The sequence below is a fragment of the Musca vetustissima genome, unplaced genomic scaffold (assembly GCF_032173495.1).
Source record: "Musca vetustissima isolate MV318-11 ecotype Yass unplaced genomic scaffold, APGP_CSIRO_Mvet_v1 utg12323, whole genome shotgun sequence".
NCBI classification, from domain to species: Eukaryota; Metazoa; Arthropoda; class Insecta; order Diptera; family Muscidae; genus Musca; species Musca vetustissima.
Window position 1 is genome coordinate 18026 of NW_026872946.1, and position 12245 is coordinate 30270.

The following is a 12245-nucleotide window of genomic DNA, read 5'->3' on the forward strand; positions in this document are numbered from 1 at the left end:
TATAGCTCATGATTCATTCGAAGGCGATATTCACCGTCAACGCAAATCGGCCCGTAGATCTTTCGGAGAATGTTTCCCTCAAACACTCCAAGAGCTGTCCCATCTGCTTGCGTAAGTACACATGATTCAGATCCAAATAACAGCACGGGTAGTATCAGCGTCTTGTAGAGTGTGAGTTTGGTGTGGCGGGACATGTGATGTTTGGTGTACAGAGTGTCATTTCTGTTCACTTTTGCCTCTCGTGTGACCTTTTCCGGCAGGATGTTAAAAAGGTCACACGACAAACTGTCTGATATTAAAGGGCTCCGAGACGTCCTTTCCCACTTTAACTGTTGATCTTATGCCAGTTAAAGTTATTCTGCATAGCCGTATTAATTTTGCAGGAATGCCGAACGTAGACATGGATTTAAACACCTCCGAACGAATAGGGCTGTCGAATGCGGCTTTATAGTCGACGAATAGGTGGAATGTGTCGATGTGTGTTTTCGTGGCGTTTTTCCAGGATTTGGCGCATCGTGAAAATCAAGTCAAGGGTGGATTTTCCAGGTCTGAAGCCACATTGGAATGGTCCAATAATGTCATTGACCATTGGCTTCAGTCGTTCACACAGTACGCTGGATAGCACTTTATATGCGATGGGAAGGAGACTTATTCCTCTATAGTTGGCACATATCGTCTTGTCTCCTTTTTTATCCTTTAAAAAATCTACGCCTTTAATTGTCATTGAAAAATATCCTTTAAAAAATCTACGCCTTTAATTGTCATTGAAAAATATCCTTTAAAAAATCTACGCCTTTTAATTGTCATTGAAAAATATCCTTTAAAAAATCTACGCCTTTTAATTGTCATTGAAAAATATCCTTTAAAAAATCTACGCCTTTTAATTGTCATTGAAAAATATCCTTTAAAAAAACACGCCTTTTAATTGTCATTGAAAAATATTTTTCGAAACATCCACGCCTCTTATAGTCCTTGAAAAAATATTCTTTAAAAAGTTTTAAAAACATTTCTATTAAAATTACATTTTAACTTTGTTTTTTGTTTGTTTCTCTGTTTATTTTCTTAAATTAAAATATGCACAATACAAATTTAATCAATTTATATATATAATTTTTTATATATTACACAAATAAGCGTTATTGTGATTTGTATTTTTTTCAATTGGATTCTCTTCTTTTCACTAAGAACATGAATATTGGTTTTTTGTTTTTGTTATAAATTGTTAAAATCAAATCAGCTGAGCTTGATTTTCAAAGTAATTTTTGTTTTTGTTTCAATCCTAATAAGTATATTTTTGTTGTTGTTGTGTAGCGACTACTTTATGTTCCATTAATTATTAATGATTTTTTAATATAAAACAAAATTATTGGTATAACTCTTGTTGTTAAATTTGTTCTTTGTTTTTTGTGATAAATTTTTGTTTTATAATAATAATAATTAGAATAATAATAATAGTAGTTGTTGTATTTTTTTATTGTATATTCATGTTATTTACTTAAAATAAAACTATTTTTTTACAATAGAGTAAAACAGCAGGGGGAAATGTATATATAGGATTAGCAATAGTGGCGTGGAAATCAATTTGTAACGTGACTAATGTAGGGGGAAAAAGAAAAACAAAGACAAAATTAAATTAAAAAAATTCCTAATAGAAACAATTAAAGAACCCTAATTAAAAAAAATAAATTGCATTTTGGTGAAAAAAGGAATTCAACATTATTCTGTTTTGTTTTGTTTTCATTATTAGTTTTTTTCTTTTTCATCATATACAAACATTTTTATATGCAACCCATCCATTCCTCCCACCTTGTTCGGCTAACCACCAATGGACTTTCAAATTCTATTCCTGATTTATATTTTTTAAAACATAATTTACCACTAATGCAAATATAGCAAAACATATTAAAATTATCAGATTTGACTGCCAATTTAAATAGGAATTCGAAAGACTTTTGCCCGAATTTGCATCGGCATGAGCTTGAGCAGCACCTGCATTATTTGCATCACCATTTAGGCCACCATTTGCGGCAATTCCATTTAAACCTATGCTACCACCATTTGCAAGGCCACCATTGGCCAAATTTGTTTTGCCATTAATGCCGTTGGCCGAAGCACTACCACCATTGGCGGCCGAGGCAGCATTGAGGGCCTTCAATTTCAGCTCCTTTTCACTTTGCAATTTCTTGTTGATCTCCTCACAGATCTCGGGGAATAGCTCAACAAAATGTGGATTTTTTAAATTAAATGCAAGTGATTTTTTGGCTAGTTGTTGTTTTTCATATGTTGTTGTTTCAATGGAGCCTAAGGTAGCGGTGCTTTCCAACTGGAAAAAAAGAGTCGAAATACAAATATTAATGAAGGTTAATTATACCAATAAAAATAATGCATACCATAAAACTTAATAGCCCAGTTAATATTGTGCCGACACACCATGTTGGATTCCAGGTGTCTGGATGGAAATCTGAAAATATAAATAAAATAATTAATAACATTGTTAATAAATTGTATTAAATTAAAAAAACGAGCTTTCTTCATATTGAAAATATATATTTTTTAATTTAAATCCATTTAAAATGATTTTCCTAAAATTCTCAAAATTCAATTTCCAAATATTACCTGATATACTTAAACACAATCGTGTATTTGTTTTAAAACGACCATTTGGTGTAAGCATATATATTGAAGGCGGCTTAAATGGGAATTCTCGGGGAAACAACAACGTCCCATGATAATAACCACCATAGTATGGTGAATCTTCTGGGCCCTTTACAACATAATGCCATTCTAGTATATTATTTGGCAATGGTTCTGCTGTTATATATGGCAATGGATCTCGTTTTAAACGCATATAATCTTGTTTCATACGCGAAACAGCTGTCGGTTGTTTACGCCCCGATGATGACGATGAGGAGTTGGTGATCTTTTTAACTTCCATTGCGGTGCCGTTAACAGCGATGTGTTGTGACCTCTAAGGCAGGATTGAAATCAATTTAGATTTATAGCAGCGACTATCTGAAAATAAAATTTAATAAATCGACGTAGTGTTAAAGGGGTTAGAAAATAGCCTCAAATATGTAAAAAAAAATCTGTTTGAAAATGGGCCTACATCCACCTTAAATATTTGTCGGAGACCTTAAGTATGTGCGATATATTTTTGATGAGAATAAAATACGATGTTGAAATAACGATAGAGATCGCAATATTTAGGATATAAATTTTAATTCTAACATTCTAAGGTTATTATTAGGATGGGGATATATCGGTACATGATTTGTCATAGCCATCATATAAAGTTATCCATATTCGGTATAATAAAGGTTCTAGGCGTTTTTCTGCAAACGAAGTGGTTATAATTAGGCACTGCGGATTGGCGGAAGTTGAAAAAAGTTAGAAAAATGCCAACATAGGTCCACCTTCTGTACATAGCCCCCTCACAGAGGTCTCGCCCAATTTGATATACAGTCGAAATCTTTAATAACAACGGTTATATGACCAAAATAAAGGCAGAACGTTCCTCTGGACATTTGGATAAGTCGTTAAAACCGATATGCCGATTTCTACTGATGGTGTTAGGCCCATTTTCCACCTTTGAACAAATTGAGAAGGAGCCACCTTTGAACAAATTGAGAAGGAGTCGGACATCGACATAATCAGACGTATCGAGCTGCAGCGAATACGTTGGTAGGTCCATGGCCTATAAATAAGGTCACCAAGGGAGACCAGCTGATTATCGATACCTCTCAAGTTTGCTGTCAAAATGCATTATCGTGAATTGACTTCCATTATGAAAACGTAAACAAATTCGAAATTTTTGACATTAGACTTGAGAAAAAACAGCTGTTTTCCGATTTCGATTGCTATCTTGGTGACCTTATTAATAGATCTTGGCTAGGTCATGTTGTGAGAGTGGATGAGGTTGCCCCAGCTCAAAAATTTGAAGCCGGTGCTAATAGCAAAAATGTAATCATTTTATCGAAGAAATCCATAATATTCTGTTTAAAGGAAATAGTATCGCGGGTTGGCATCTGTCTTAAATCAATGTCCGAAAGTCGGCCACCCACACAAATTAGTCCGATTATATGAGATTCTGTCGCTTAGCTTATTTTGACATCTATCCGCAGGAGAAGTCTACATACCCAGCCGAAAACCGGTTACACACTAAAACTATTCCATATAAAAGAAGACTCTGTCGCAAAGTAATTATGGATTCTGCCCATAGGAGAAAGTATATATAATGTTTCCAGTACAATTTTGAAAGTCCATAATAATAAAAAAAATAATTTCAGGGCTTTAATAGCAATATTGCATTTAAAAAAGCATTGGAAAGTGCAAGGCTCTTAGGGAAAGTTTGGAGGTCCATATCTCTGGACGTACGGAATTTTAAAAGAAATGTTTCTTTGACGGCTATAAGTGGTAAATATTCGAAAATACACCCATCCGCCGTAGACATATTCTTGAGTCATGTGACAAGGTCGATGCTAATGACGGTATGCATCGATTTAATTCGAATATTTTAAAAATTTCGTTTCCGATTCAGATGTATCTTTGCAAATGTTTTTTCCACATTGTCAGCAAACTTCAGTTGCATTATTTCTCATTTCATACACAGAGTGTTTCATTAATGTTAAGATTTTGCTGCTGAATTAAATTAATTGATAAGGAGTAACCTTGCATACCAATGCTGCATACTGACCGATATTCTTATGTTACGAACTTTACAAAACATGCCTCCGGCCTGTGATACTTTATCTTAAAAACATATAAAAATACGAGAACGTTAGTACATGCCAATTATATTTAAAAATTATTTCTACAATACCTCCAATTTATATGCACTTATTAAATCTCTCATCGATTTGATAAAGAATGAAGTATTAAAATCGTTAATACCCATTATAGGCTTGTAGGGTACCCAACTGGCTTTGAGCCCCTAGCGGTGAACAGATTACCGATAATGGGGAAGTACACGTGTCCCACTCAACAACGTAAATAGCCAAATAATAACCACAAACCCCCAACACTACAACAACTACAACACTCATTAGAATAAACAAACAGATATATAAACAACAACGAAATTATGAATAATAACAAAATACTTTTGTGCATACTCAATCATGAAATGCAATCGCTGAGAAATTAAGTATTTATTTTCTTTTTTTTCATTTCAACAAAGGCATGTAATGTAAAGAAAGATTCGGTCAATTTTCTACCGATTGCCCTGACCTTCGTTCCAATTCTTTTCTTTTTTTATCATAATATTTTTTTCATTATATTCTCCTACTCTTTAATTCATAATTCGGTGGAGAGCGGTGTAAAGTGTTTGTATACCCGAACATGTGTATGTGTGTCTCCGCTGTTGTGTTATTGTTCTTACCTTTTGTTTTCAGCGACGTTTTGTAATTCGAATTATTTTTTAATTGCAATTTTCAATTATTATGACGTCCACCAAGTTAGTTGACAAAACAATGGGGGAAATGTTACAAACGCACGCACGCACCCCTCCGCTGCTTTCTTTGTTATCATTCGTCGCCACCTCTGATGATGATGATTTTGGCTTTTAAACCCCACCACTCGACTAAACGTTGTGTCTTGCGTCTCCACCACCAACCAAACCAAATGAAAGCCAGTAATTATTATTGCAAAGCGATATTGGTAGGCGATAGGGAAGTGTCAGACGACAAGTGGGGATGGATAGATGGATGATTGGAACGAACGAACAGCAAAGACAATAACAACTACTTTGTAAATACGTAAATTGGGTTCTCTATTTTTTTCTCCTCGTCGTCTACAACTACTTCAGTTTGCTTTGTTTTGTATAACTTTTTTTTGATATTTTACACAGTGTTCGTTTTGTTTATTATTTGTTATCTTCAAAAAATAGAAGATTCTTGATTTCTGTATGTGTTTTTATTGTATTTTTCTTCTTGTATTATTTATCACTATAATTTTCTTTTTTAGTTCCTTCTGATGAATTTCTCTTGATTGAATTTATGCATTTTTCCACGACGATTATTAAAATGTGTTGTTTAGTGGATAACGTAACGTGAAGTAACGTAGCAAATCAGCTGTTATCGTAAAGATGTAAGTTATTGTAGTAGAATTATTCGACGACGTAACGTAGTGTTGTAATCAAACGAATTAAGGAATTGCATTTTTTTAAGTTTGCCTTTAAATATTTCATGATATAATTCATTATCATATCAATATCATAATTAATATCATAATTAATATCATAATTGATTAATCATGATTTATATTCTTTATTCTGCTTTAAATAAGTTAAGAGGTATAAATTATGATAATGTTTACAACAAGACAATGTAGGTTATGTTCTGACAATGAAGAGGAAAATGCAGCCCTGTCTTGTGGCTTGGCATGTCTGAATAACTAAAATAAGTTGTTCTTTGGTTTATTTTAAATATTTTACTAATGATGCTAAAAATTATTGGAAATGAAAAGATAGAAAAGTGGAAGAGGGGGAGGGAGCAGAGAAAGAATGTATTAGATGTTATAGCCCACCAACGCTTACAGGACGTACCATATTCATAAAAGTGTGTCTAATTTATGCCAAAGTACAAAATCGCTGGTCTGTTGGCGTGAATTTCATCCTGACCCAAAGAAATAAGCTTGAATGTATTAAATAATAAGATTTCGGTGGCCGAAACGAACCTTTTTATAGAAATAGTTTTGTCACTTGCAATCGTAATAAATGAGCACCGCTATCCATTCATCGTAACTGTTGATACAACCTCATTTTAGGAAAAGTAACTTCCTGACCATAATATACACCAAACAGATACACTTACAATCCCAGTTTCCACGACAGAGGAGTCTACTATCGGAGTCTTACTCATCTAACGTCTGTCACCTCAACCCATTGTGTAAAAGCAATAAGGCTGCTACAACAACGTACATTTACATGGAAGCGGGTTTTACGATACCGGATTGACAGGAAATTACTCGACCTGCAGCTGCCAATCCAACATATACCGGAACGCTTGTTTCGGCATTTTGGTCCGTACCGGGATCAAACCCCGGACCATTGTTCTTTTCGAGTCTTCGTCCAAGACGTCAACTTCTTCGTCGGAGTACTTGACAGCACTTAACGGTGCTGTTCCTACTCATGATATTGAACAAGGTTGTGTTGGTTACAGCGTTCTGAAGAAAATTGCAGATAAGTGTAGGTGGGCGCCAAGCATTCCTTATGTACCACTCATTTCTATACAGACCTATCTTGCTTGAGTATAGGGATAACAGTTAAATGTGGTACAGCCGAAGTAGAGGCGTTTAATGTGTATATACCGCCGTTTAGTTTAATGTGTATATAGCCATCTGGTAGTAGATGATTCAATACACGCCATGAGTTGTGGCATTCCGTCCTAGGTCGTGACAAGAGGTGAACAGTGCTGGCAGAGGAAATTGATAGCTCCACCAGTCATAATCATTGTGACATACAGTCGAATAAATGACGCCGATTAGCAAAACGTCATTTATCTTGGCCCAGACCACCTCCCCATAATCGTATCCATTAGCAGACCGCCCGATTTCACCATCTCTGAACAACGCGTATTCTTAACCATAGGAAAATCAACTGGCAAGAGTACCCATTGCTTCACTATCGCTAGATTTATACCTGGCGCTCGAATACCGGAGATGAGACCTAATTTCCCAGCGGAGTCAGTTGATGTGCAAATAAGCGTGATGAGCTCTTTCAAGCTAACCCAGTAGATCCCAGGGTCAGGGAACTCACGTTGGAGGTCAGCAGATTAGTTGCGAAGCATAAGCGGAATAAATGGTTAGAGCGAAGCCAAGTCGTGTAAGATCTCTTCCAACCAAGGTAGTTCCACCACAGTTTACAATGGGTTATGTTGCATGTGCCATCCGTAACGCTAAGTTATCTAAAGCGTTTGATCCTGATGGAATATCCATGGTTATGCTGAAACTGCTGCACGAGCAAGGAGTTGACTACCTGACCAAAGGGCATGGTGGTCCCGCTACAAAAGTCAGTTCACTTTTGTCAACAGTAACGAAGACTCTTGAGGCATTACTGCGAATCATCAACATGGGATTCGAAAGCAATACAGCACAACAACAGCGTTGCACGTCCATTCCACACATATACTAATTCGAGTACTTAACCAGAATCGGTCGTGTCATAGAACAGTGTTGGTAGCCCTTAACCCATAAAACGCCTTTGACCCCGTCAATCATATCACATTGTTTGAGGGCATCGAAAACACTTATCTCCGACCAAGTTTTAAACTTTGGATAATCAAGTATATGTGTGGACGCCAGTCGTACGTGAAGTTCCGGGATATGAAGTACAAACCACGTAGGATGTACCGGGGAGTTCCTCAGGTGGACTGATGTCTGAGCTCTACCTTTCCGGCATTCAGATCGTTACGTATGCTGATGATTGTCCGATCATGGCGTCGAGTCCTATAGTTGAGAACATATGTGTAAGATTGAACGCCTATCTCTCCGAGGAATATGAAAATATCAGCCACGAAATCTTCGGACACATTGCTCACCACATGAACGACGGAGATGGGAATGAGGGCCATACAATACATCAATGCGGTACCAGTGCGATCCGCGAATACAAGTGCTGCAACATGTCACCATTGGAGCATCTTTATGTGGAGACGAATATCCTATACTTACTGTTCCATTTAGGCGTGTCAGGAAAGATCGGCCTCCACCCATCGTAATTGAAGAACGTCAGTTGCCCAGAGAATCTAGAGCAATTTTGACCAATTACGTTCGTCTCAATTCGTATTGGACATGAATTGAGTCAATGGGGAATCTTTTCTGCACTGGCTCGAAGTGCACGCTTTGCACTTTTCTGAACGTCCTATTTTAATTTTTGGTATTTAGAAGGTTTTTGTCGAATTTTTCTAAGGACTTACTTACATAGCTGGCTTTTGACAGAAAATTTCTTCCATAAACCGAGCTTAAAAAAGATTTCAAGACGTCGGTTCCGAAATATTTTCTTCCACTTGATCTTTCCGTCTAATTCGTGACCTACCTCTTCTGCCTGAGCCATCAGTTGGTTCGATTTATATGCTTTTTGAGCTGGGGCATCATCATCATTTTTCTCTCAAACACTCCAAGAGCTGCCTCATCAGCTTGCGCAAGTATCAATGCTTCAGATCCATACAACAGCACGGATAGTTTCATCGTCTTGTAGAGTGTGAGTTTGGTCTGGCGAGAGGTGGCCTCGAAACTGTAATTTTTATGTTTCACAGTTGGTCCTAGTCTACTGGACGTCTTGCGCGTTGATCTTTGCTCCATACAAAAATCTTTGGAGTATCATAGATAGCAAAATCAGAAGAGTTTCACCAATAAACTTCTTCCCAATGGTTCAGGATGCAAGGAATAGCAAGGATCAAATTGAGCATTTTATTGATTGAATTCCTCGTAGGTATGCTGTCGTAACGGAAAAAATGTTTATGCCTTCGATTATTAGCAAAATTTGCTTATTTAAAAGAAAAAATCAAAAAGTTGCTTTAGTTTTGACCATGCAAAAATTGGGTGAATTTAGTTTTCCATGATTTTTTTAAATGAATAAATTACATGGGTTTCCCATCAATACTTCTGTCATGTATCCGTTCTTACTACCGAAAACCGAACCCAAAGGTTGTCTTTTAATAATGTCTTACCTAAAAATATATCTTTGGATTCTGGTGTCCCACAAGGTAGTCTTTTAAGTTCACTACTTTTGTACTCTTCTTAAATGACCTTCCATCAGTTATTCGTTGCTCCAAAATATTAGTGTTTGCTGATGATGTTAAACTTGCAGCAATCTTAATTCTTACAACCAATTAATTAATCTGAAGCATGATTTGTACTCTCTTGCAAATATGGCTATGTACTATGAAATCCTTTTTATAAATGCTATTCTGACAAAATAGAATCTGTACAAGTTCAATTTCTTTTATTTGCTCTCAGGAATTTAGGATAGAACTCAAAATATTCTCCTCCACCATATGAAAATCGTCTGATTTTCTCCTCCACTGTAGAGAAAATACGTTTAATACTCAGATCTATTTTTATTATTAAACTCTTGAGCGATCAAATTGACAATGAGTTATTACTAGGTGAAATTAATGGGTCGATTACGGATGGCAACCATAGTTTAGTTGCGTTGCCAAATTTGCATTATGGATGGCAACTGTTGTCAACTTCAGTTGCTTCAAATAGAATTTTTTGGCAACCATTTATTTCTGGTTGCTGTTTATAATAACTGAACTTTGTAGGCTTCCCATAATGGTTAATATTACTACAAAAGAACAATTTGAGGTCCTTATTGCCCGGATGGAAGCTTTGGTCAAACCAAAGCCACTATTGATGATGTGTGGAAGGCCATTTCAGAAGACTTTAACTGCTATGGCCCACCAACACGCATTCCAAATGAATGGCAGAAATTGGCGAACATCTTCTTTTGGGTCCGTGATATGTACGTGTGTATCATCAATACATCCGACAACACTCTGGAACTTTGTTTTCGAATAAAAAAATTTGATTCTTCCCTTTTTCCTCCTCCGTTAATTTGGATACAATCAAAATTTTACACAATTTTTCCTCTATTAGCCGGATAACTTCGGCGAAAATCACCGACATTGTCGGTTGAGCCATGCCAAGGTTGAAGTCATTGCTATGGGACTTTTGAAAACTTCCCTCCACAAAAAATTTTAAGAGAGGAAGAATTGCTGTTGACCGCCACTCTTTTCGGAAATCAGGGTTTAAGGCTTCATCTATGTACACAACGGCACCTTTTGGTAGTCGAAAATACGCCTTCAAGCTAATATGAGCAGTTGATTGAACATTTCTCTAAACGTCAGCATCTGCTCACAGAACTGATGGTAGTTCTAATAGATTTATCTCTTAAATGCCTTCTAATAAATGACACACCTTGAACATAATTTTCATCATAAAAAAAAAATAGTTCCACTGAGCTTATCATCACATATAATCAGTTTTTCTGAAATATTTTATTAATTTTTTTTTGTTTGTTTACAATAGATATCCATAATGTTAAGTTTTATTTCAATTGCGTTGCCAGTTGAACTTACAACTGGAGTTTAGTTGCTTTCCATAATCGACCCATAAATTCAATGTACTGATACGTTGTACCGAAACTACATAACCCTTAAATTAACATTAGCAATATCTAATAATGAATTAAGTAATCCTTTCCGATCTATATGCGAAAAATTCAACAAATTATAAAATAAATTGTCTGAAACTCTGCAAGTCATTAAAAACTGTATCTTACGTTTTTAGTGTGTAGCAACAGCTGGCAGGCGTATATCTTAGTTTAATTCTATTTATGTTATTGTGTTGTTTATTGTCTATTGTCGTAAATCGTTTGTGTTTAACCGGCTGAGGTTTTACTGGAGCTGGTTTTCCTAACGAGTTCCCTACATTAAAGGAAAGTATGGCGATGGGAAGATCGTAAAAAATTACCTATTTATTTCTGAAAAAAACTTTCACTATAACATTATTTCCCAAAATGTTACAGGTCATTTATTCAGTTTGCAATTTCAATTGCTTTAGTTTTGGCCACCAGTGTATGTATTCCGACATATCTTAGGTATATTGAATGTCTCATGAACCTAGGCTAATGCTAACGTATTAAAATTCCAAAAAATAATTGATTGTCTATTTTTGCAGCTTCCTAATTTTTTAGTGTTCGCGAACGTGCTAGTAAATAGAATCATGGACCACGTGTTATTTTATTAAAAACAAATATTAAAAAATGACTTTAATTTTTAATTTCTAATTATTATCTCAAATCCATAGTTTTGCAAATGACGCAGGCAGATTCGAAAACTTTTCACGAACTACACAATTATCAGTTCTAATCGAGTCTCTAAGAACATGTCTTAAAAAATTCCAACTTAACAACGTGCTTATAGAAATGCGGGCCAATTATTATCATTTCCGATTTGGGTGACACTCCCACAAATTTTTTGTTTTACTTACTATTTTAAAAATAAAAAAAAACATTTCTAAAAAATTCACACGATTAACATGTGACAATATGGTGCGGGGTCATTGTGTTAACCCTTCTATTAATTTAATGGTTTAAGTAATTTGTTTATGTTTTTCATATATAATAACAATAAATAACACCTTTTTGTGTAATGCGATAGGAGTTTTCATTTATTTTATTTGTATATTAAGAAAATGCACTAAGCTCAACAATCTGTTTTTTTATAAATAAAAGAAATCATTTT

General features: G+C 35.4%; 1 protein-coding gene across 1 annotated transcript in view; it reads right to left on the minus strand.

The window, feature by feature from the left end:
- Positions 1 to 1772: 1772 nt before the first annotated feature.
- LOC133321519 (ubiquitin-conjugating enzyme E2 J2) overlaps positions 1773 to 12245 on the minus strand; it is a 58205-nt gene continuing 47732 nt past the window's right edge. The window contains exons 2-4 of the mRNA XM_061530606.1: positions 2617 to 2939; positions 2391 to 2461; positions 1773 to 2323 (exon numbers count right to left, since the gene is read on the minus strand). Coding sequence (XP_061386590.1) covers positions 1841 to 2323; positions 2391 to 2461; positions 2617 to 2935 — 873 coding nt within the window. The 5' untranslated portion in view covers positions 2936 to 2939 and the 3' untranslated portion in view covers positions 1773 to 1840. The remainder of the gene's footprint in view (positions 2324 to 2390; positions 2462 to 2616; positions 2940 to 12245) is intronic.